The following is a 27629-nucleotide window of genomic DNA, read 5'->3' on the forward strand; positions in this document are numbered from 1 at the left end:
TCTCTTGGAGGTGTTGCGCATCTCTGCGCGTTCCATCACCGCGCGCAGCGGCTGCGCGCCTGCCCAACCACCAGCGCGTAATTTACCAGTTAACCTCTGACTGACCAGAGCTTCGTGTACAGAATTTCTCCAAAGCTGTACAAACGTATTATTATTTATAATGATATAGACTATTGTTATCAAATAATAATAATAATATTAACAGAAAGATCCCTAAAATATACACTGTGCTCTTGAAATTCATTTTTATTTATTAAATGCCATTGCATACGATAAGAAAAATATAAAATCTATAGCAGTTATTTAAAGAAACATAGCACAAACACGTTTCTCAAGCAAAACATTTCAGAAAAATAAGTTTGTCTGGTTATAATCACAAATTATAAAACAATAGATGTATTGTTTAAAATGAAAACGAAGAATTTGGTCTTTTTCTGGGTGTCAGTTAGTGGAACATGTACAAAAAAATATTGACGAATTTCACCTGTAGTTACTCAACAGGACACCTGTGTGCATCTCATGTTTTGTGTCAATGCATGATGTCTGGATCTTAACTCTCATACTTGTATTGGATTTTGTCCTTGGTGGACTCATACTCTGGATCTTGTCTGGCTGGGAGCCGTTATATCTTCATGGTGCCATGTGCTCCTTGTCTTATTGTGATTTATGATGGAGCATGGAGTCTGGATTTCACACTTCTTTACCTTGGTTTTGTTCCAGTTCTGTACGCCCCTTTTGGTTTTGTGCCCTGTTCCTGTATTTTTGGTGAATAAAGCTTTTTTATTTTGTTTATATATGCTGCATTTGCTTTAATTCTGCCCTTGCCAAAGTGTGATGACATTTCCACAAAACGTGTTCTTCACGGATGATTCGTTTTAGTGACCCGGTTAAAAAAAGTGATTTATCGGTACATCATCACTTAACGACATCACAACATAATTTTACCGCTCAATGTTATGCTGTATCAATGAAATAACGCATATTGCATATTATTGGCTTTCGTTTGTGGTCAAAGTGTGACCATGTACTGTACTGAAAACCAGCTCAAAATAACAATTTGCTTAAAGGCGCAGTTCTTAATTAACAGCGGCCACTAGCGTTGTATTATAGATTTGCAAAGAATCGCTCAGTCCAAACACGACGGTGGCCACCACAAAAAGATGTCGTTCTCATGTTGACGCAGGGAAGAGATTTTGCGGGCATTAGAAAGACTGTAGAAAGAGCTATGACTTATGTATTACATAAAATAAAAGGTCTGTGGATTTTACGTTTAAAAAGAAGGATAAAAGTCAAGCAGGAGCTAGGACCTGCGTTAATATTATAAAGACTTTCCAGCAGAGACACGTTAGGACCCGCGGTACTAAGGCTTTTAGCAGAGATACTCATAGATATCTATGGAGATACTTTCCAGCAGAGAGACGTTGGAGAGAAAGATCGTCTAAAAATCACCCCAGAGGAGGTTGCTTTGATTCGGATCAGTACGTGAGTAACATACTAACATACCAAGATATGTACTGTTGTAATATTAGCTGTGTGACGGAGAAGTTTTGAGCGTGTTTATCTGGAACCGCTTTAATATTGTACTCATCCAGATGCTTGAGAGAGAGAGAGAGAGAGAGAGAGAGAGCGCGCTGGAGCTGAATCTGAAATGAAATGAACAGTCATCCATTTTAAATCCAAGACATTCTGGTGTAGAAATTGTTATGAAAAGTGAAAAGATGAAAGTGAATAAATGTAATTAATGTGAATAAAGTGCTAGTTTTCCATTAGAGGTTTCCATTCCAAAGAGAGATAACTAATATGATTTTTATGTTTAACAATTCGTCGCCTTAGAATTATAAGGTTCTATCTGACATTTTGGTCAAAATTGAGATATTCATATATTCTTATTTACATTATGCCATGTTTGTTTTTTTAAATGTGTGCATTTTGGGACTTCTTTTAAGACAACAAAAAGGTTCTATCTACAAAATCGAATTATAATTCGACGCTATAAGGTTCTATCTGCAAGAGCCAATCAGCACTTTGAATGCACACGAGAGGACCAATCAGGATCAGCTTTCTTTGTCATGTGACCAGACTCCTCAGTGACGGGAATATTTGAGGAAACAGTGCAACACAAAACAATGTTTAAAAGAAACCTCAAGGTTGACCTTTTTATACTCGCCAACGAGAGCAACTCACAGTATTTTTTGTTGCGTTTCTGTGTTACAGGGGTGTCCAATGTCGGTCCTGGAGGGCCACTGTCCTGCAGAGTTTAGCTCCAACTTGGCTCAACACACCTGTTTGGAAGTTTCTAGTCTGCTTTGTGAGACCTTGATTAGCTGTTCAGGTGTGTTTGATTAGGGTTGAAGCTAAACTTTGCAGGACACTGGCCCTCCAGGACTGACTTTGGACACCCCTGGTACATAGACTCTCATAATGCATGCCAAATAGTCAACAACGTCAAGAGTCTTAATTACAACAATAAATATAATTATGTTTTTTCAGTCATACTCATCTCTTAAAAGTAATTTGATTACTTTCATGCTCAACTTGAACAAGAAAAAAAGCATCCTAAAATATGAAATAAGTGTCATAAAAACTATTTAAATGTACCTTTTTTTACACATCATTATACTCAAATTTCATGTTTTAACAAAAATTATAAGTAAATTGTTTGTGTTGCTTGAAAATGTATTGCTTTAATTAATGTTTTGCAGATACAACCTTATTATTCTAAACTGAAAGTGATTATTCAGAATCAGAAGGCTCTGTTTGACCCGTTCCAAAAAACCTATTTACACATTTCAGAAAATGTTGATATTGTACATTTGGAACACATTAAGGGTCTCTGTCTTTTTCATGTAGAAAAGAGATTTGTTCCTCATATCATTTTTGCTATATGAAATGCAAAATCTTTAAAGCTCAATATCTCAAAACTACTGCAGACCTTATCATTCCAAGGCGACGAATTGCAAGTTTAATATTTTCACCTGATGCTGTAAAGAGGACTTGATAATAATCGATAATGATTTCTATAACAATAGGTTATCAGGACCCCAGCAAACGTTCTCCAATCTAAAACGTCCAGACTGTTATATTCTGGTATATTTTGTCCATCATCTGGTAGAGGGGAGCAGTCGACCAGGTCCCTTTAGAATCAAGGGAGGCAATGTGATTTTGGATGGGGGAGCACAGTTCCAAGACCTGACAAAACCAAACACAGAATCTGATGGAAAAATAAGGAATAACAAAACAGAACAGACAAAACTAGAGAAACGTGTGGGAGGGTGCGAAAAACAGATTTATGAAAAAAAAAAACATTCCTTAGGGGGGATAGATGGATGGAATACAGAAGAGAGCTAATATGAGACTTCGAGACTGTAAGAAAACAAAATGAAACGGAGAAATGTTTTATCAGCGATTATGCAGACATACACCATTGTGTTACAGGGTGCGTGGGAAAACTCAACAAAGTTCCAAAAACTCTTTGTTTTCCTCGCCCCCCCCGTGCGTAAGATGCAAATAACCATTCACATCTGATTAAAACCCACCGGAGCAGCGGGACAGGACGAGTTAGCAAGTGCATCTTGTACTTTTGCCATGACAACCACCCAGCGGTGCCTGTGTTGTAAAACCTGGAGCGTCTGTTACAGTTCGGGATATTCCGGCCATGTTTTGATATGGGGAGGGAGAACTTTGCTAGGTCCCATTAGAAGCAAGGGAGTTTCACAGAGAATGTGTTGCGATGCGAGAGAACTACAACAAACTCTGAACTAAAAATACGATATAAATCAAACACAGCGGGGCGGAACTCTTTTAACAGCATCCAAATTGCTGTCAGTCAAAGGCGTTCATTAGTTTGTAACCACAACACCTGATTACTGTTCAATCACCAAACACTGAGTCATATTGTAATTGTGTGAAATAAATCAATCCCTTTATATAAACCATAACACATGCTTTCAATATGTCGTTTTTTAGCATGCTGTGCATTTATTTATCATTGTCGCTGCTTGTTCTTTTATTAATCTTCTTTATTGGTACTTTGCAAAGCCATAACCACATTAGAAAAGGGTGGTCTATGGATTTGCATTTGAAAGGTTAGTTCACCCAAAAATAAACATTTGGGGATTATTAACTCACCCTTGTGTCAGTCAAGTCTTGATGGTTTTGTTCTTCAGAATACTTTTTTGTACAATTCAGGGAAATTAAAGGGACAGATGATGAACCCAAAAATGAAAATTCTGTCATCATTTACTCGCCTCCGATTTGGATAAAATCTGCATACACGTCTTTGTTCTGATGAACACAGAGAAAGATATTTGGAAGAATGCTTGGAACCAAACAGTACTTGGCCACCATTGACTACCATAGTTGGAAACATGACAATGGTAGTCAAAATTGCCCCAGAACTGTTTGCTGGCCTACATTCTTCAAAATATCTTCTTTTGTTCAACAGAACAAAGAAATGTATACACATTTGGAACAATTTGAGGGTGAGTAAATGAAGAGAGAACTTTCATTTTTGGGTGAACTGTCCCTTTAACACCTCTCAAATGTAGATACAACCAACCGTGGGGGCTCGACCAATCACCGTCCTCACACATAGCATTGTGGGACATTGAAGGCAACGAAGGATACATCTACCAACTGCCTGTAGGTTGTGGCAAACGTATTAGGTAATACAAGTATTCTGTGCATAACAAAATATTAGCATGTAAGTTACACACTTACCCATAATCTCATACAAATACACACAGCTTTTATATTCACAGGAAGAAAAATTACACTGACCTGCCAAAAACCGGGTCTTACTAAAGTCTGTCTGGCAGATGCTGTCTAGTTGATGTCATAGTCAACTCAGGACACATTGAATGAAAACAACGATCATTTAATAATCTTGAAACAAATTCTTCATACACAAATATATTTATATATGTATTCATACAGTATATATGAAAAAGTACATATTTTATATACTACATAAACACGGTTTATTGTTGTCATATTTTGCTGTGTTTTAGTATACTGCCCTACAAAAGCATCACAAAACTTTCAGTAGTTTTTTTTTGTACGATAAAGGTATTTATTCGAGCTAACCATTATGAAAACAAATCTCATATTGATGAGGGAAGAATGGGCGGTCCTTAAATATTGTCCTGGCACTCCACCCGTTCACACAGCAAATAAAAAAAAACATCATAAACAGAGAGCGGAACTGAAAATCTAAGGCTATCAATTGAAGCGTTTCCTACAATGATGCTGGTTTGTAATATCAGTTAAGCAGATAAGAAGTGACAAAAGGAAAGTCTATTTAAAACGTTCAATTGCTCTATTTTAAAAAGATCATGGAAACATCTTAAAGCTCAACAGCTCGACATGCTGTTCTTCAGAAGAAAAGGTCTTTCCGTTATGCTTTGTGACAAGATCCAGATAGATCCGATGAGCCAGCAATGAATGCAACATTGCTTATACGTTACTGGACTGGATGACTGTTGAGTAGGAGACTGCCAGTAGTTTTCAAAAGAGCAGACACGTTAAACCAAATAGTTTTTTGCTGTACTTGGGTTGAGCCGATAGCTTGTATTCGTTTAAAAATGGAGAATTCAGGTGTTGGCTCTCCTCGGTCGAGACTTCGCTGTCCTGCTGAATATTCACGTTCGCTTGTGCGTGAGAAGGTCTGCCTGCAAACGTCTCATGTGTTCACGGTGTTGACGGGCATCTGGATTTGGACCACCTCTCCGTTCTCGGCTTGCTGGAGCTGAATGGCTTCCTTCACGTCAATCTCCGCCTGCAGCGCTGGAGTCAAACCTTCTGCCTGCAAACAAAGAGGGAGTTTTATTTTTTACCGTCAGGTTTACTTATAATTTTAGAGAAGGTTTCTTAGCGTAACAAAGTTGGAATTTCGCTTTATGCCTGGTTCAGATGACACAAATTCAGCCCGATTTTGGCAAGATTTGTGTGTCGTAGTGATTCGTAAATAGTGTGAGCACTAGAAGCATTAAGCTAGGAATTCATTCATTCTGATAATGCGACACCACATCAGTAGACATTGTTTACGTTCTAGTTTGTATAAGTTACTCGCTTGTTCCACCTTCTCGATGACATAACACACGTCTTTAAAAAACGAAAAGCTATTACTTGCCAGAAAGCAACGTACAGTCTGACATTGTTTCTTTTACACGATGTGACAAGAATTTCTTCGTCAAAATCACATAATCTGTCAAAGTGACTATTGTAACAGACAAAATATTGTGCAATCTGAACTAGATATTACATGTGTATTTCCTTTCTAAAATGTGTCAGTGGCTCTTCACAAGCAACGTGATTATGCAGTCCCACCAGGAATTCGCGATTTTTTTTCATGATTTTTGCGATCAAAATAGCCGATTTTGCAGCGGTAATTTTCAATAATTTGCAGGTAAATTTGCAATGTTTTTATAACTGTAAATACTTAAATAAATACTTAAAACTATGTATATAAATTAGTGCTGTCAATCGATTAAAAAAATTAATCGGATTAATCACACATTTTCTGTGATTAATCACGATTAATCACACATAATAATAATATTTTAAAATATACTTCTACATTCTAATAATTTCACATTAAATCTTCAAATTGATGTAGAAACAACATATTTCTTTAACAGCGTCATTTTATGAATGAAAGAAAACATTTTGATATTAGTACTGTAACAGATGTCTCTATTAAATGGATTATTTTAACATTAATTATAGCCATTCAACAATATAATTGAGAGCTATCATGAAATATACAGAAATTGAAGGAAGTTCTCAAACACTTCACAGTCTTTAATGCTAAATTATAAATTAAATGCAGAAGAATTCTCATTAAAGCTACAAAATCACATTGATTTCTTCTTTTATTTTGTTCTTTGATTAACATTCGTGACAGGAGTCACAGCAGCACGTTTAAGAACGTGGCCCCTTTAAGAGCTGTCTCAGTACGCAGATCTGACCGTCACCGCACTCCCATTTTCACAACTCTTTGCATTCATTTAAGATTTTATTTTACACTTTGAAGTCTTGCTTAAGAAAATGCTAGACAAAACGGGCTTTCTGACGTAATCTTGTATGGCTTTATCCATTCAAGCACGAAAGAGAACTTAACATGGATGCGCTGTCTGACAGAGATTCACCGACGCAGCCTTCAGCCCGTGACTGTTTACACCAGACTGGACCTCGCGTTGCGTTTTGCCGCGTCCCACAGTTTAGAAGCTGTCTATCTTCATTGAGCGCGTCAAAGCAACTGTTTAAAGTCACGCTTAAGTGGTTTAAAAGCCTGTACACCAGGGGTCTTCAACTACTTTTCTTTGAGGGCCAGACTCCAAAAGTATAAATAGGATGCGGGCCAGTTATTTTTACCATATCCTCATTTCTTCTGTTATTTATTTCGTTTTGTTCCTTTTATACTGTTTTTGTTGCTGTTACTTATAGGCCATATATTAAAACATGCACACAAATATTGCATCCAGTATTTGTGCCTTTTCATGATATTAAATTAAAAAGGAAATTGTCTTTTTAACTGTATTTTATATTCCTTAATGCATTACTTTACCCAAAAACTGCTACTAATTTACTCACCCACAGTTCTCCAGTACATCCAAGATGTGGGTGGCATTGTTTTTTTCAAGAAGATATTTTGGTTGAATTAAAGTTAAATCAATAAAAGTAAAAAACGCAAATACATTCAACACAAAAGTAATCCTTGCCCCTTGTGACGTCAAATACGCGTCTTATAAATCAGTCAATTGATCTGTGCAAGAAACTGAACGCTATTATCACATCTTCGGGTGAATTCCGATCGCATTCATGTGCCCCTCGCACTTATAGGGCAGATCCTTTGTATAGTGCGAGTTCTGGGGGGAGATGAACAGCTGTTTTTCGTAAATATAGCCATTATTCATAATGAATGCAGTAATAAAAACAACACCGTTTTCCCCTTATCTGAGACAACCGTTCACGTGGTGTACCCTTCCTACAGTTAGCCTACTTTCAAGGGCAGAAAACGCGTTTTAGAACATGACCTATCGCGTGCGCAAACCGATTGCCTGTAGCTGTACAATGCATTGCTGATTATAACGTTGTAAACAACATTAAGTTTCTTGGACTGACCGATCAAATAGCTTTATAAGATGTAAATCATTATGAGCCGCAGGAATTATGTAGCAGCGTTTTGGGCTTTTAAAGATGTGGCGTCTCAGGAGGACGTGGATTTAAAGCACACCGTTCCTAAAGTCTCTCCACTTGAAATGTTAAGGTGGGCCAGGTAAAGATGATTGACGGGCCGCATTTGGCCCGCGGGTCGCCAGTTGACTAGCCCTGCTGTACACGAATAAGAGCGTGATTACATAATGTAACGCTAGACAAACAATGTCAAAACAAACGGATGCTGCGTTAATTGCGTTAAATATTTTTCACGCGTTAATTTGAAAAAATTAACGCGTTAACGTTGACAGCCCTAATATAAATACAAATACTTAATAACAATAAATTATACAACTTCTCTAATTTAAATTAAAAAGTTTTTAAGTATTTTCTTTTAATAACAAAGTAAACCACTAGTAGGGTCCTGTCACTTTAAGATCTGCAGCAATGCGCTGATCCAGTAACATACTTCCAGTTTTCCCCTCATAATGTTTATTCACTTTATATAGGCACGTGCAGAAGGGGAGACAAGGGGGGTTGAACACCTGTCCCTTTGCCTAAAGTGTAATTTTTGATGCCCAAAGTGCCCTTTTTGTGAACAGAAGGAGCGGAACCCCAGGGGAGGCGTTCGAGACCGGTCGAATGCGATAGCGGCCGGACGAAATAGACGCGTGATCAAAAATATGTTTTGAGCACCCACCTGCCCATCTTAAGGGCTTTGCGCTTAATACATAACTGTTAACCGATTGTGTTTACATAAATACTCACTAAGTGGATATGTTGACTTAAAATTATGTGTGCGCACTGTCAGACTGCATGCGCAAATGTTTGCTCCCGCTGATGGTAGTTATAAGTAGACGCTTTTGTGATTTTGAGATTACAAGGACTACAAACCAGTTTTGCTCCACTAAGTTACCCTGTAACATCAGGATATTGCTTCACCTGTTCCTTCGCCCGTATGCGACGACACGCAACATTTGTACAATATCTTAGTGAAAATAAGGCATTAATCAATCAAATTAGACATAATTAGATCATTTTACTTTATTATTTTGCTATAATTTTGAAGGTGAATTGACAAATTATGCAGGATCAAGAAAAATGCAACATTTTGTTGGTTTTGCAATTCATGCCGCGATCGCGGAATCGCGAAAAACTGGAGGGACTGATTATAGTTTACTAAAATTAAAATGGAAAATGTGTCTATTTATTGAAATCAAATCAAATATTGGCCTAACATTAATTGGAAAACTTAAACTAAATGAAAAATGTAAATGTTGCTTCAGAAATACACTGAATTAAGTTTAAGGCACTAAAATAGTAAACAAAAAATAAAATAAATTAAACTTGAATAATAACATAAAAAATAAACAAATAATTAATAAAATGACAGAAGCATAAAGCAAAATTGCTAAAAATGAATGAACTAAAATTTACATAAAAGCTCATTTAAAATAATAATAAAACTACAAAAAACTATAATAACTCTTTTCACAAGACCCCAGAGTTTTCATCCAAAATGACAAAAAAAGGAAATTCTTTTAATGGTAAAACTAGTTCAACCAATGACATGAATTTGAAGGTGGGACGACTATTTATCCAACCAACTAGATGGTTTAGGAAACCTGTCATTTTCTTTACAAAACACACATCAGCATTTTTGTTTTCTTTTTTCCTGATAAACAATTGCTGGGTCACCACTGGACATCCCATGCAAAATCCTGGTCCTGAGTCAGGTATTTCTGCACAGCTTGTGAAACTATGCAATATTGATGGCGGCACGTTAGAAACAAAGAAAACATTGACAGCTATATGGATTGATACGACCAAAACAAAGAGTGGAAAAAACAAAGCGCTGGAAAGAGTGAACGAGGGGTCAGATGAAGGCTACGCTTCATCTCAGTCAACGAAATAAAAACACTCCCTAAAATACGCTGAGGGGGTGATGGAGGAGTTGGACAACGAGGGATGAGTCACATCAGAGTATGTGGAGTGAGTCATTCCTTCCTCAACGGGCGCCAGGGGAATGCACACCTGCACGCTGAAGAGATTCAGGAGTTGGGCCTAGAAGTGCCAAGAGTCTTAAAACATGTCGATTTGATACAAGACACTCGTGAGGTGCTGAGCACAAGGCCCTCAGGACAATTCTCATGTGCAACTACAAGAGGGCACTTATAAGTTAGGTCAAAATAAACAACATGAGGTGGATGTTCGTGGTTATCGGGTGCCTCCTGTGATACTAAAATCACTTTAAAGAACAGCTAAGCGTTTGGTCTGTCAGAGCATACAAAGAACAGACGTTTCTGGATGGAAACATCTCTTTATTTTGGTCAATTTTTATCAGTGCTGATCAAATGTGCGACATGGAAACTATTAAATAAAGAGAAAATCGGAAAAAAATGAAGGGGTGTGTACCCAAAAAAGCATGTGTAAACGCTACCACATGTACCAGATGAGAGTGATTTAAATAATCCTGAAATTCACACACAAAGAAGAGCTGTGACCTCAGAACGGAGGCTGAGCGCCAACTGGGGCATCTGAGCATCATCTATCTGAGGCACAAGCAGACTGTCTGAAATCATTTTGGTTTCAAATGAATGATCGACTTGCTTTAAGCTTCTCTATAGCTTAAAGCCAATGGCTTAAAGGAACCAAGCCATTAAGTCACCTATATGATGTCATTTCCTGGATTCTTACCTCATCGTGTGGTTTAAATGGATCATGCCATACATTTTTTCACCTCTTCTGTTCAACAAGCTTTCTTGAAGCAAAAACACAGTTTTGTTTTACCATTATGGCACACCCTTGACACCATGTGCAGCCTCATTTTTGAATGAAAGCAATTTGTCCACAATCACAGCCAATCAGAACGTATTCGTAGCCCTGCTCATGTTGAAATCTCATTGGTCCACAATCCATGAGTAAAATACAGCTATGAAGCTGACACGTGGACCAGTGAGATTTCAATATGGTTGAAATGACATCACAGAAATAAAAACCAATAATGCGGAAACAGTCTCAGTTCTGTTGGGCCCTTGTGTTCATATTTAAAGGAATAGTTCACCCCAAAATTAAAATGCTTTCATCATTTATTCACCCTCAGGTCATTTCAAACCTGTATGACTTTCTTCTGCAGAACACAAAAGACATTTTGAAGAATGCTGGGGACCAAACTACATTGGCACCCATTGACTTCCATTGTATGGACACAAAGACATTTCTCAAAATATCTTCTTTTGTGTTACACAGAAGAAAGAGTCATATACAGGGTTTAAACCAGAAAAGATAATTTTTATTTTTGGGTGAACTGTACCTTTAACTACAGCAGTGGTTCTCAAACTGGGGGCCGTGTTGGTTTAACAAAAAATTCAAAGTTTAAGATTATAAGTCTTTATTTGGGGGGCAGCAAAGCGTTGCGCACTACAAAAAGGGGGCCTTACAACGAAAAAGTTTGAGAGCCACTGAACTACAGGGCAGAACTGGTTAATCAAATTGGTGATCACGGCATTGTGTTGCTGCTCATTTGCATAAAAAGCTCTAAAATTATTACATTTACAGAAACAAATTCTGCACATGAAACCAACTGGTTTGCAACTAGCTTGTCTTCTCAAAAACAGTTTTTCTATCCCATCATCTTGTTAAACTGGCTTAAAGTGATACTTCACCCAAAAAAAGAAAAATTCGGTCATTATTTACTCACCTTCGAGTTGTTCCAAATCTGTATAAATTTCTTTATGATGAAAAAGTAAGAATTTGGAAGAATGCGAATAACCAAACAGATTTTGACCCCAATTGACTCCCATAGTAGGAAAAATGACAATGGTAGTCAAAAGTGCCCCAGAACTGTCCTACATCCTTCAAAATGTCTTCTTTTGTGTTCAACAGAACAAAAAAATGATCAAGTAATTGTTAATACTATGGTAGTCAATGGGGGGCAAAATCTGTTTGGTTATTCGCATTCTTCCAAATATCTTTCTTTACTTTATCTTTCATCAGAACAAAGACATTTATACAGATTTGGAACAACTCGAAGGTGAGTAAATGATGACAGAATTTTAATTTTTGGGTGAAGTATCACTTTAAAACTTCCCTCACTACAGAGAAAGCCCATGCCATAATAGTTTATCATTTCCTGATCTGAACAGCTGTTGGATTTATTCCCCGTGTCACACCGACAGGTGTTTTGTCACAAACTTCAGTTTTCTCGAATCGATTTGCAGAGATTTCCTATGTTGGTTTATGCCAAAGCCTGTATACACAACGCTCTGCTCAAGCGTCAAAGTCTTTATTACCATTAACAACCTTCCCTGACAGCTTTGATGTGTTCTGCATAATTGCAGCACCGATTTGGAAGACGTCCAGACCACCAAGCAAAGCGACAAGTGGGGCTAGAAGTAAATTTAGGATCCTCTGATGGTGGGATGTCTGGGTAAGGAGGCACTCATCAAACTTTTCCCACAAGCTTGTTTCCTGGGTTTGGTGAAGCCCGCTTAGATGAAGATGTGATGATGCATATTTGAAGGATGGCCAAAATACAAGCGTGTAGTGTGTGTGTGTTTCGTGAGAAAATGGAGAGAAAAATGCTGGTCAAGCAGCACTGAGACTATACAACCAGAAAGATGAAGAACATAAGGACACTGGAAAGAAGAGCAGAAACGCGTAAGACCAGGGAGCAGGTATTAAGAAACTAAAAAGGTCCATGTTGAATTCACGTCCTGATTTTTAAGCAGTGCCCAAAGGTCTCTTGCTATAAAAAGGTTTTGGTTGAACCATGTCTAACCACTTTAAAGAGCAAATGTGGTGAAGGCCCAGTTCTCCTCCCTGTTACCGAATAGCTAGCATTCCCCTGTGCGCAAATGACATGCTGGGGATGCGTGTTAGCGGCGGCACTGTTTGGAGGGATGGTCCACAACAAAGAACATTGAATTGGATTTAAAGAGGATGTCTCTAAACACAGCGTCTATGCCTCAGGAACTCAAGAAGCACACTGATTCATGAGAGGAATGAAAAATAGGAACGGTTTTAAAATGATCTGTTGAACAGAAGCTTTCAGAAGGTGTGTTTTCTGCTTACATAATGGGTTTCCACAGAATGGGTCAATTGCAAAATTAATGTCTACTTTCAACTCCAATATTTATTATGAAGTGACAAATCCAGAATTTAATTTGATTAATAACCGAATTTTCATCTACTGAACTGCTCTTGTGTGAATTCAACGGGGACTTCAAAATATTTTTGCAACCTTAAGAAAAATGTATACTTATTTTTTTCATTCAGTCATTTTTTTGCCCCGTGTCTTATAGATGGTTTCAGCGGCACAACATAAACAAATGTTATGTGGTCCAAACTTAACTTCCGGTTGAGTAGTTTAATTTTAATTCAATACAATAAATATACAATCAAATATTAATATCTATTAAATATCAAATGAACTGCAATATTATAACCAAGCACAAACCGGAAGTTTTTCATTTACTCACCTTCGAGTTGTTCCAAATGTATATAAATGTCTTTGTTCTGATGAACAGAGAAAGATATTTGGAAGAATGCTTGTAACCAAACAGAGCTTGCCCCCCCATTGACTCCCATAGTAGGAAAAATTTACAGACGCAATTGCTCTTTCCGCCATATAGTCTTGATGTCATCCAAAGCACATGTGTAAGCACTCTACCTCCTATTTTGCATAAGGGGAGGGGAGCAGAAGCTCATTTGCATTTAAAGAGACACATAAAAACGGCACGTTTTCCATTGCAGCCACAAATGGCCATGTTCAACATATTGTAATGAAAGATATGTGGTGTATTTTGAGCTGAAACTTTACAGAGACATTCTGGGGATACTAGGGTTGAACGATTAATCGAAATCGAATCGCAATCGCGATGTGAGACGTTGCGATTTGCTAATCGCAAGAGGCTGCGATGTGGAAGCGATGTGAAAAATAGGAAACGCGTCTGTTCCAAGCCCGCTTTGAGTGGCATTCTTGCTAACCAACTGAGTGAGCGAACCTCCGTTATGCCTAATCAGCACTGCCCCAGCCAACTGCGTAAACGTCCGTCATTAAAAAAACAAACAAACACAAGGCAGGAGAGAGAGAGAGTGTGTGTTATTATGGCATCTGCAGAGTCAGATCGATCATATTAGGCAAATAAATATTAAAGAACCGTCCAATTCATAAGACCGCACACACAGCCTGTGTCATACTCGCACGTCTCTGCCCCGCGTTGCGCTTCTCCTGCATCTCGCGGACGAGCCGTTTAAACTTGACGCGCACACATAGCCTGTTTCATACTCGCGCGTCTCCCGCATCTCGCGGACGAGCCGTTTAAACTCGACGCGCACACACAGCCTGTTTCGTAATGATGTTTATAGTACTTGAGTCCGGCTCCACACGGGCATCTGGCAATATGGACGAGGCTTGACGCACGCGCGCACCCTGTGTCAACTCACGCCTAGCTCCGCGTTTCAAACAAATGTAAATTCTATCTAACTGTTTTGCTAATTTCACTTGGATGAAATTAAACATTCAGCACATTTTCTACTTGTTTTAAAAAATCCCACATACTTAAAAAATAATAAATCTGCCTATGTAACTATGTCTATGTCACTAATAGTGTACACTGGTATTTGGATTCTATTGGTGTGATGTAATCGGGAAGTTGGGAACCAATTGAACAACAGTAAGCCCTATTTGAATAATGCCCTAAACACACTACAAAAATGAATTTTGTAATGGTTTTAATGGAAACATTTTTTTTGTTTTCTTTCAGCAGGGTAACTATACCCATACTGTGCTCCACACAACAATATTGAGCTGAAGCTTCAATTAGAAAAGTTAAAATCGCAAATCAAATCGCAATCGCAATGTCTGTCAAAAATATTGCAATTAGATATTTTCCCCAAATCGCACAGCCCTACCACTGACTATTTTTACATTGCATAAAACACCTGGATTAGCGGCCCTTTAACATGTAAATCACTCGCGCTTAAGGCTTCATTCGCGTCTGGTGGGAATGCAGCATTATTAAATAAAAAAATGTATTATGAAAAAATGTGCATTGAAGAAAAGCAGATATGGTTTTATATACAGTATACTGTCAACAATCGTTTGTGGATAGAAAATTGGAATCGGCAGGTTTCACTTATTATATAATCGGAAACCAGAATCGGCCAAGAAAATTGCAATCGGTGCATCTCTAGAGGAAACAAGAGCGAAGTAGATTAACATCTCTGCCCATGGTCTTACACCATAGGGACAGCCCACTAAAGACCAAAGTAGAGAAAAATACAGAAAAAGTACAAAAATATAGAATAAAATGATAGAAATACATGACACATGTGCGATGCTGGTGGTCATTCGGAGACAGTAAACATGAAATAAAACCGTTAATTGTTATCTGTGTGCGTGTGTTTTGGCTCATCTTACTTGTACTCCTCCAGTGTGGTCAGTCACTGGCCCAAGCTGCACGTATTGGACCTGAATATCATTAGCCTGGAGAGGAGATGCGTCAACCACGCCGTTACCATCGGCCGACGCCACGGCTATCAGTTGCGGCCCTCTCAGAACCTAAAGAGAAAGCAGAAAAAACAGGGCTTGAATGGTCGATTTACAGTAACACAGTTGGAAAGCATTCACACAGTCATGTGTTTGTTTATGTACGTGTTATGTACACTACTGTAATTTCCCATCATCACTGAACGTGCATCAGTGTGCATAATTATTTCGATGTGACGACGTGACATATTTCAGTAACTAATGCTGTGTAATGTAAAAGTAGGGAGACTGTCACACTGCAGTCATGGACCCTCGTTTTTTGCAAACTGCAGCATGCGATCTGGGAAAACTCGTCAGATGTCATAATGTCAGTGTCAATTTTTTTTCAGCAATTATCTACTTGCTAATATTGAAATAGTAAAACTAAAAGTAACAGCTTGATGCCGAGTTTGACATTTTGTGACACATGGGATTTTACGTTTGCGTGCCTGGGCAAACAAATCCCAGCTTTTTTACACAACGCTGCATGCACTAATGCACGTGATGCTGATTTCGTCTCTTTAGTGACATATGAGGTATGTTCGCCCATTTGCCATGTCATAACCCGATATCTAGCTGAGCTCTCACAAACGCAGCTCCAACCATGCCAAACTCCTACTCTAATCTGAAAACAGGCACATGCAACAATAAACACATGCATGAGCGCATACTCTTGCGCATCATGTTCAATCTTTGATTACACATCGTGACCACTTAAGACGTTCTGTTGTGGTCACGATGGTTTTGGAACCTCCGATTCCTCTTCAATTACTGGCGCTGGTCTTAAACCCGAACATGAGTCAGTAATTTCTCGCTCGCAGCAGTTGACCGTTTCCACATGGTCAACATTCATTCAAACACGGTCATCCAAGATCGAGATTTGAGATTCAATGAAACGTGCAACTTTAGACTAAACCACTGCTAATCATTACGGCTCCACGAGCAAAATCCCCACGGCGTGACACCTCTCTGCCTCATCTTGGCGACATCAGCGCCTTTCAGCACCAGTGTGGCATAAACAACCGAGACTCCTCAACTAGGAACAGGACTGCCATGCACTCCCAATTAAGAGAAGGAAAATCTGCTGTACTGCACAAAATCCCACACTAACCCCACTTTCAGATCCAGTTCGCCATCACCCCCATCCTGGTTTCAACCCCAGACGTTGGCTTTGAAGTTGCAGGCCCGTGGCATGCCTGAATGTTGTGTCGAACCCATGACCAGTATGTCTCCGGAGGCATGGGGAAACGGTGCCGATTTCGCCGCAGCGTCTCCAAGACATCGCTGCCAGTCAAATCCTGCGGTAATAATTAAGGCGTATGGTGACGGCTTGGTCTAAAAGAGACGACACGTGATCGCATGAGACTAGAGGAAGGCCCGGCAGGTCTTAAACTCAAACACATGCACCAGTACAGGGATATGTGCACAAACATCTTATGGTTATTGTGACGAGGGTAATTCACAGTTCAACTAGAAATCACAACTTCAAAAATAAGATGCTTGAAACTTGGACGACATCTCATTCACACCATCGTGAAGACTATCCAAATAAGTATGTACTAGTCTGTATATCAAGTATCCTTAGTCCATTCTGAAACCATCCACCCGGCCTCATAAAGATAAAGAAATGCTCTTTATCCGCATTAAACTGCATGTTTTGGGATTTAGCCCTTGACTTATATCGGTCAAAGGAAACATGACTACGACAGCAGGAATTTTAAATCAGCAAGTGAGACTTTTTTACGTGCCCAGCTGTGAGACTCAAACACAAGTTTTATTATGCTGGGACGACGTCTGCGATTTTAGCAATGAAAGCCCGTTCTCATTGACTCTTCTCAAGAAGACTCTCGGCTCTCTTGCCGATATAAAGGGCCTGGGAACCTGATTCCAGAAGAAAATGTGAAGCTAATTCAAAACACGCATCCCACACAGAACGCACACAAACACTCATCCAACAGGTTTTGCCGAAGTGTTTTTTATGAGACTTTGCTTGGATGGAAAGAAGCGGAATCCATTTGTGATGTCACAACGTGCATTCCAACTGGTGGGATTGCATGAGGCCTGCTGACTTTGTCAGAAATGAAAAGGCTGGTTTGAGCCATCAGTTTTCGATGTTCTGTTTGTCATTAACGTATAAATCAAACTCGCAGTCAACAGGTGGAACCGAGTAAATAACCAAACCGGTTGTTTGCCTTCTTCCTCATGGCTGGATTGATTTCACATAGTAAGGTAGTTGAAACTGAAATGGATCGTGCCCTTTTCTCAAGGCTTCTCCAAGATCCGTCAGCTAACAAACACGGTGCCCAGCCCGGCTTCTTCGGAAAACAGATGAACGTCAAGTCTGCTATCTCTATACAGGCGAAGCGCCAAACAAATTGGCAGAGAGAGCTGGGATCCGCCGTCAGCTTGGGTTGATGGGACAGAAAATAAGCGGCAGAATAAATCTCTCGCTTACGTCGTAATGCTTTCAGCAGCAGAGCGGGACGGCGAACACATTGAGGAACTGGAGCAAAGACAACAAAGAACAAAACAACAGCAGCCTAATGCGAAAAACATTTCGTTCGGGCCCTCGCTGAAACATAACAATCAACTGTGCAAACAAGTTCTCCTCCCAAGCTCCATTTTTCATTACTGACGTTCGAGTGCCGTATGGAGTGCATGAGAATCTCGACCGGCCATAAAAGTAGATAATAAAGACATGAAACCATACATTCAAGTTCCTTTTGCTGTAGAACAAGAAACCAACGCTTTCAAGGCAAACACTATGAGTCTTTAGAATTAGATGTGAGAACCTAGATAGGACAAGGCATATTTCTTTTCACAGTTCAACAAACCAGTAAAGCCTCAAGAGTTGTTAGTATCACAAAAAGTCTCGTTGGAAAGGTAAACACTTCTGCCCCGATTCCAACAAAACTGTGCATCTGGAGCAGGACAGACCTAAGCCAGGACAGATGTGGCCTAAGTGCACTGAGAGAGAGAGAGAGAGAGAGAGAGAGAGAGAGAGAGAGCAAGTGAGACGGAACGAGAGAGAGATAAAGAAAGAAGGCCAAGAGAGCATTGCACAAACTGAGTGAACTCCCAAGAGTCCTACATCGCAAACCCTCCTACAATTCTACTATCAATTCTAACGTGCCACCCATAATAGACAAAAGATCCACATTTATAACTCAAGTCAGTTTATTTCACCCCAAAAAACATTGCTACAAATTGAACGTCTGAACAAATGTCTATGCATAAACAAGCGAGTATTATACTGAACACACATGGATAACAGCATCACCGTTGTCTTCTAAAAACCTCAAATTTTCCTCTCATTTCATCTTTTAAAAGTTAAAAGGCTTTGGTTGTCATCACCAACAGTACCGTATTCACAAAAAAATTCAATGTAGCCTTAAGTCTTGGAAGCAGAGCTAGGTTCTAATGGATATGTTGGTCTATGCAGTTCCAAGTAATTATGCATTGCATTACTTCACCAAAGCTGCAGCAAAACAGGGTTTAGCAAAGCCATCCCTTCAATTTGACAATCACATGGCCATTGATCATGGGCTCCACATGATGTTCTCCTCTGGTGATGGCTGGATGAACATTTTTGACAACTGCCAAGAGTGTCCATGTGCTGTCGGTCTGCGTCAGCGTAGACTTGGATCAACTGTGTATTAAGGGTGCAGAAAAGCGACAATGTGGGTGTTTGCGTGCTTCTGAAACTTTAAATGAGAAATGGGACACCTAGCAGTTTCATGGACTTCATGGGTAAACGGCAGCCATTATAAGAACTTAAGTGCGCATTAAGTGGGCCTCTGTTTAAAAAGTGTGAGGACCCACTTAATATGCCCCACCTCAACTGTTTCAATAGAAATTTCGTCAATGCTACGACGCCACTTCAGTGGGTTTTTAAATATTGCCAACCACATCTTCTTCCAATCTATCTATAAAAGAGGCAGCCAAGGGACCTTATAGACCCAGTATGACTTATTCAATAGACAGGCGCCTGATTCCAGATTTGATGGCCAGCCAATCATGGAAAGGCAAATGCCCAGAAATAACAACTCTAATTTGAAACAAATTTAACATGCAGATAAGCCAAGCTGCAACGCTTGATCTCAGGAACGAAAAATTCATTTCAAGCCAATCGTCTTTATGTCAAAGCACTGTAACCGCAGTGCCTTGTCTTTATTATGTTTCTAATTAGACGGTTGATCTGACAGGCTACGGTGAACCACTCCATGTGTTGTACACCTGTAAAATATCTGTGTGACCCTGGAGCAACCTCCGCGTGGGAGACGCACAGTACAGTCTCGCCTTCAAACCTTGTTGTTTTCCTCAACGTTTCAATGTTTCTAATGGAGAGCTGTAAATGTCTAAGTGTCTAAAAAACACTATACCTGGTATCACATGCATCACTGAGGTGAGACAAGAATTTGTTGGTGTACCAGCATCCATCCATGCAATTACCACATAAGCTTTAAAAACTTTGCGATCACAAAATTGTGATAGGATAGTTCTGGAAACTAATACAGTTGAGAAAGCATCATCATGCTTTAAAATACAGTCCCTTCCATTTGGACACAAGGATCGTTGGGATCACAAAAAGCCTTGGACCATTTTATGCAGCATTCTTCATTTTATACCTCGGAGAAAAACCTTCCCCCATTGTAAAGGAGGTAATAGGGTAAATTCATTTAGGAGTATGAATGTTCTCTTGTGACAAAAACTGGATCGCAAATTAAGTCCTGGAAACATTAGATCCTACAGCAGGTACTTAATGGATGCACTCTCTGCCCACATCTGGTTTCAATACTGGGATAAAGAAAACATGACGTTCTGGATTGCAAATGGGCATAATTGCATACATACCAATATAAATATACACACATTTACAGAGGGAAAAAGTTACATCAACTGAACGCAACACACAGATTCAGCTTACAATTCATGTGATCATTTTTGTGTTGTTCAAAAACAGTTTTTTTGTGCTGTACAAACTCTTGAAAAAATGATGCCTCTAAACCCCATCACTTTCACTGCCAGGTGGACCACACTTTCAAAAGTCAGGCTCTGCGTGAGCTCAAAAACTACGTAGATACAGCCGCAGCTCCTGTATATATATAATTCAGCACTTCAGGGGCTTCACGTTCTGACCATCCAGTAACGCACCTGGAATTACCCAACAAGAGCCAAACCTTCCTCCCTTCCTAATTCATTTCTTCCTATCTACCTACCGCAAAACTGGCCAAGGTATGGACTGCAGAATTGTGCAGAAGGCCAAACTGGTGAACAGCTGCGTACCGTCCCCTTGTGGAAGTGAAGACTCCAAAAAGACACAAGGACTAAAAAATCAAGTTTCAGCAGACCTCTGCAATATCTGTCTGGAAGAATTTGCGAACGAAAGAACTCTCTGACAGGTTTAGGATTGACAGAGTGTTTAAAAACTAAGTAACGTAAACCAAAGTTGGATATAGACAGAGTATCTTCGCTGATTATAATTGCAGCAATCTAGCTTTGTTTTCCGCCAGTCTAGCCAGACTAAATTGATGTTGTTCTCAAAACATTTTGTGGTGAGGACGTTATTTTGCCCCTGGCAATCGATGTTAGCGGTTCCTGGTTCAAGACCAGCAAGTTTAGGGGACACTGCAAAGTCCGTTTTTCAGCCCAAACACCAATTTCCACTTTGGAATTGAGTGGGATGAGGTGAAATCGGGGCAGGTAACTTATGCACAATGAAATCAGTTTCGTGAATAATTAAGTGAGAAACCTTTTAAACAAAAGGACTGAAGGTAGCTTCTTGAAGCAGGTTGTGCCAACAACAAAAACATCATATCTCTTCAGTCTTTTGCCCTTATCTTTTCATTTGTACTTCTGTTGCTGTTTGGGTCACATCAGAGAACAGAAAGGAGGGGGCATCAGATAAGAACAGCTGAGTGGTCTTGACCAACTCTCACTTTCTCTCACGGAACAGGACGTCTTTCATGTGCTGCCTGTGCTTACTTTAGATGGCGGGGATGAATGATATGGCTTGCCGTTATATACCGACAAGCTATAAATCACAGGCTCTTTTTCTTTATGGGGTCAGAACGTCAAGCTCCAAAGAGGACCAACAAACACAAAGAAAAGCACCCTAAAATGAGCTCCATATTATTTGCCCTATGCCATCTTAAACCCTACCAAAGGTTACAAAGAGGTGATGTGAGATATAAATAGATTCTACACATCTCCTATTCATCTACAGACATCTTTAGTTACTGTCCCAACCATCCCTGCTGAAAGCTTTGAGGTGCCTGGAGAAAAACTCTGCTCTGAAGACCTCCTGACCTCAGCCTGAATGAAGGACAAACCTCCAGCTGGACAGGACAGAAATGAGTCCAAGACCGACGAACTACAACAGATGAAAAGATGAAGGAGGGACCAGTGTGAAGAAATCCTTGGAAGGGACAAAAAGACCTGATGCAGAGGGAGATGTGGAAGTGAACCAGAGCTATCATCCGAGCTCATTTTCTTTCACTCTTTGCTTTCTTTCCTTCAAGCACATATACATGACCCATCAAGAGACATGCCTAGAAATAATAGCTGGCAACCGACAGCCAACACATCTCATGCGTAATAACAAATAGATGATGGGTAGTTAATATTACAGCGTTGGACGTTTTTGGAAACGCTTACAAATTATGTTTACGTGCGTGCACTGGCCTAGCGGGTACCTTCATATCTACAGCCATCTGGCCTACATCAACACCACAGGCAAAAGGCCAGGAATTACATTCTTAAAAAATTGCTTACTGCTTCTGTTTAAATGAAAACGATTATGTTATGGGTTTGTGGGTGTGCGTGCAAAAGCTAGAAGCAAGACAACGGGACTAACCACACAAAGCACTTACAAACAGCAGATGCCATCTTAATAGCGAGGTAAAAAGTCGAAACTTATTTTATTGTAAGTGAAACTTTCATGTGTAAGATATGTCAGGCAAAAAGAAGCATTTTCATGAGCAAACTCAGATTTTGGACCCCACTATATACACACCTCAGACGTGCACCACACAGAAAATAATTCAAAGCGACAGTGAAGTGTTCACAGCAGACGTCCCAAATGTGGTATGAGGAAAGCTCTTATCTCTCGCTTGGTCGCAGGGTCAGAATTGAAATAAAATGTGCGATTTAAGGCGAGAGACAGCAATGCCAAACATACCGACCTCAAACACCCGTCCCTTTCTCGCTTTAACACGCAGGCCATGCAATACCAAGCTGTAAGTCAGCGAGTAACATAAACGTGGATGCAAAATGATGAGTTTGAGAATGTGTTTGGATGAGAATGTGCTTTTGATCTGAAGTTTCTCTCTGATCTGACGGAACAGAGATGAGAAACAGGAAGTACCCGCTGTCCCAAACATCACAATCTCAGATCAAAAGAAGAAAAACACAACGACAATGAGAAAGGAAGCAAAAAGACTCGCATGGACAGAGAGTGATGGTAAAGGGTACTTACGTTTACCTGTCCGTCTTGACCAACGTGCACTTGGTGGATCTGTAAGTTGCCCTGCAAGAAATAAAATCAAATATAAGATTTTCACAATTATTATTATATGTTAAATTTAATATATGATTTATAGTTGTAACTAGGGATGTAACGATTCACCGTGAGCCGGTTGAAAATCGGTTATAATTAGCGACGATTCAAATCGGTTGAGGCTTGAACTGAATCGCAATACATTTTTTGAACAGCAGGGGCCGCTATTTTCACTGCAAACCTAAACGTGGATGCTGATATTTCTTAAATGCAAAAAATCCAAGAAAAGCACAGACAGTATTAGTTTGTTTATATTAAAGAGACTTTTTCTATTATTAATTTGTTATAAAATTGCAGTTTAGTTTTGTTATTTGAAATAAAACATTATTTTATCATACAAAGAAACGTGAAGCATTTAAGAAATAATGCAAGGGAAGTTGTTCATTTCTAATTTGTTTCAACTCATTTTGTAAAAATAAATCTTGAGTAAATCGTGAATAAATCGCATCGTGAGATCAGAATCGTGACTCGCATCGCATCGTGAGCTGAGTGAATCGTTACATCCCTAGTTGTAACTATGCCAAAAATTCAGTCTACATTGAAATGTAATGCTCTTGACGTCTGACAAGATATTTATTTATGATTTTCATCACCATGTTATTGGAAAAGTTCATTATTATGATAAATATTAAGAACTTATACTAATAATACAACAAAACAAAAACACATAGTTTTAAAATATAAAAAATCCCAAATGTTTTTAAGGAAATGTTTGAGTTATTTGTAAAGTTCATTACTACTATAATATTAACAACTTGAATAATAAAAAACATAACATAACTAAAGCAATTATATGAACTACTATTAAAATTATTTTAGAAATCCCAACATGTGTAACATCGATTAATAAAAAACAAAGGGATAATTTTATCACTTAAACATTGTTCAGATTAGAGATACACCAATATATCGGCCAATAATCAGTACTGGTCGAAAAAAGCGTTTTTCACACTATCGGCTAGTTTGATGTTCAATATTATCGCTTCTCGGCCTTTTGGCTAAGATCAAGTGTAGTATCTGTTCTTATCAGTTTAATATCTGATACGTCCCCTATATGTGGCCTAATGGTTAGAGAGTCGGACTCATGACCAGAAGGTTGCCGGTTCAATTCCCAGGGCCGGCGGGTAACAACTGAGGTGCCCTTGAGCAAGGCACCTTACTTGCTCCCCGGGCGCTGCAGTGATAGCTGCCCACTGCTCCGGGTGTACGTGTGTTCACTACTCTCTGGATGGGTTAAATGCAGAGGTCACATTTCGTTGCCTTGTACATGTGCAATGACAATAAATTAAATCTAAAATCTAAAAATCTAAAAAATCTTAAATTAATAGTCAGTATATGAATTAATAACAATCAGAAAGTTATGAAACTTTAATGTAGCCTTTAGATAATTTAGATCGAGTTATTATAACCACCAAACTATCGGTATCGGCAGATATCACTCTAAACGGCTATCTGTATCGGTGGAGAAATTTTGTATCTGTGCATCTCTGGTTCAGACACTGAACTGAGTCGATACCTTGTTATACCATTTTTGCAGAAATATACGGAGACAATTTTGTATTATTTCAATATCGACTTGGTAACGAAGAACTGATGCTTTTAACATCCCTACTTGCATAACAAACAATCTCGAAGCATTTCAAAACAAGCATAAAATCACCGCAGTGCAACAAAAGTTGCAGACGTTCTTCAGCTCTGACCCTAAACTAGAAATACACACCCGCAAAAGTCATGGACAAAGAGGAAATAATCGCACGATGGCTCATTTCCTTCTCAAAGCCCCTCAGATAAATAGTTTTGATGAGCCGGGCCAAATATATTACAAAGACAGTCTTTGTGAGTGGCAGTTTGATGAAACGGTACACTGTTGCTAAGCTCTGGACTCAAAAAACAAACAATATCATTGAAAAATGACCAAAAAATTAGCAGCGAAGAACAACACGACCCTTTCAAAAAAGCCAGGATGCGTTCTGGAGGTCTCATATTCTCTTTGAATGATGGGTGGAATCGATCAAATAATGTTCACATATTTGCGAGTGCCTTTTCATATTCCTGTTCAAATCTAGGACGCTGTGAACTCGAGAGCTTCTCAAATAGGTGTTTTGGAGGATTATCTCTGCCAAAGATCCCCCAAAAAATGATGTTTAGAAAACTCATGGATAAGTGTAGTTTAATGGACCACTTGAGATCTTCATTTCTAAATAATCTTTCATTCCTCTTTTTCCGAATCCAAAAGGATTTGTGTTAACGTTTGTGGTTCTATAGGGTGTATCATTCTCTCTGCTTTCCAAGGTTTAACATTTTTTTCCTCTTAATGTGCTCCCCAACCGGCCAAACAAAACAGGATGCCAGTGTTTGAAAATGGGAGTTAAAGGAGAAATCCTCTTGGCATAATCAAAGATCTGCCTCTCGGTGAAATGCGGCAGTGTGTGGCGTGTCCAGTAATCCTTATTTCACTAACATTTACACGATAAAGAAAACAAAACCGTTTGGACGGAAACAGAAATATAAAGCAATGGAAGAGAGGAGCTGAGCGTCTAGGAGAGGTCAAAGAGGACAGAATGAGGGAGAGATGAGAATCTGAAAAGAACAAGACGTTTACCTCGCTGTCCTGAGTAATCTGCACCTGTTCACCCTGTGGCACCTGAGCGATGTGGAGGTGTCCCTGTGGAATCTACAAAAACAACATAAAAAGAGTAAATGATAGTAAATGATGAGAAGTGTCGGTCTCAGCTTTCCTATTCCTTTAAGAGAACTATGGTTCAATTTTGCGACTTATGGCTGGAACACACTACAAGACTTTTCAAATCTGAACAGATTTTCTTTTTAACTAGACATTATACACTTGCAGACTTTTTGAAAGTTTCAGATAGAAACACACTAACTGATCAAATCTGCAGACTGGCACAGACTTTCTGCAACAAGTCCAGACTGAAAATCTGAGCAAAAGTCTTGTAGTGCATTTCAGCCATTAGTGAATCTGATTGTTTGTGTAACGTGAATTAAAATAAAGGCTTTTGTTTTAAATGGCAAATGAAGTGTCACCCTTAAAAAAGCTTTTTTTGTGCTTTTTCTAGCTCTTCGTGTTTGTTATGACAAGAATGGGAAAACTATGAATGCAATAAATTGACATCTCTTATCTTTGTACTTCTATCACACAACTATTTTTGTTTTTAAGAAGTTTGTTTAAAGAAGTTTGTTTAAAGAAGTCTGCGTTAAATTTGGACATAATAAATGAACAAAAATGATAACCAAGACGTCCAACAGAGTTTAAAATAAATCGGTTTGTTTGGAATTTACACTGCTGTATATCCGGCCTGCACCTCTATTTCAAATCTCATGCAAATCTCATGTTTAGCATAAATTTCTATCATTCATTATGAAAGCATCTTAAAAATTATACATTTATGCCCAACTATATTACAATATTGATATTAAATATAATATTTACACATAAAACACTTCAAAAATGAACATTTACTAAATCCTTATCTACAAGGAAGAAAATACAGTGACTATGTGAGCCTCCTGGTTGAATTGGTACACATTTATCATTTTGTAATTAGCTATAATTGCATTTCTATTCAGGATATGTATCTAATATGGTTCATTTTTACTACGACTTATTAAACTTGACCTCAAATTTTGTGAAGCCTTTTCTATCATAATGACGTACAAACTACTTAATGTCACTTATAAAATACATGCAAGTTAATGTCGCTATTATAGTAACTCAGGCGTACGAAAAATCATAAATTAAATATGATTTGTAACATTACTTCTATCACGTGAAGTCTGGAACCCCCCTTTGTATTTATAAACACAAACATGTACAATATACATTATTGTAAATATTTAGGAATTATGTGCGTGTATATATAAATATTTATAATTAATTTAAATTACATATTAACATTTCTCCATTTTTATATATATATTTTTTAATATATACATGTATGTGTGTGTGTTTATAAATACAAAACTAATATCAAGAGTGCACAGACTTTTATTCTGGATACCTAATTGTACTTTAATACAACTGCTAAATTTGAGGTAGACGTTTCTACACGTCGTGTGCATTGTACACGTCGTGTGCATTCAAATCTCCCTTACCTGTCTAAAATACTAGAAAAAGTAGTGTCCACTCAGTTGTGCTCTTTCTTACAAAATAATGACATACACGAAAAATTCCAGTCAGGCTTTAGACCGCATCATAGTACTGAAACTGCGCTCGTTAATATTACAAACGACCTGCTTATAGCATCAGATAAAGGTAACATCTCACTCCTAGTCCTGCTTGACCTTAGTGCTGCGTTCGATACTGTAGACCATAAAATACTTCTAGATCGCTTACACAATTATACCGGTATTCAGGGACAGGCA

General features: G+C 38.7%; 1 protein-coding gene and 1 pseudogene across 2 annotated transcripts in view; one reads left to right on the plus strand and one right to left on the minus strand.

Moving 5' to 3' along the window:
• Positions 1-4860: 4860 nt before the first annotated feature.
• banp (BTG3 associated nuclear protein) overlaps positions 4861-27629 on the minus strand; it is a 35401-nt gene continuing 12632 nt past the window's right edge. For both annotated transcript variants that reach the window (XM_057329638.1, XM_057329639.1), the window contains exons 10-13: positions 25849-25920; positions 23166-23216; positions 15581-15721; positions 4861-5803 (exon numbers count right to left, since the gene is read on the minus strand). In XM_057329638.1, coding sequence (XP_057185621.1) covers positions 5681-5803; positions 15581-15721; positions 23166-23216; positions 25849-25920 — 387 coding nt within the window. In that variant the 3' untranslated portion in view covers positions 4861-5680. The remainder of the gene's footprint in view (positions 5804-15580; positions 15722-23165; positions 23217-25848; positions 25921-27629) is intronic.
• On the plus strand, positions 24225-24333 carry LOC130552334 (U2 spliceosomal RNA; annotated as a pseudogene).

Source organism: Triplophysa rosa, linkage group LG3, assembly GCF_024868665.1.
Source record: "Triplophysa rosa linkage group LG3, Trosa_1v2, whole genome shotgun sequence".
Classification (NCBI taxonomy): Eukaryota; Metazoa; Chordata; class Actinopteri; order Cypriniformes; family Nemacheilidae; genus Triplophysa; species Triplophysa rosa.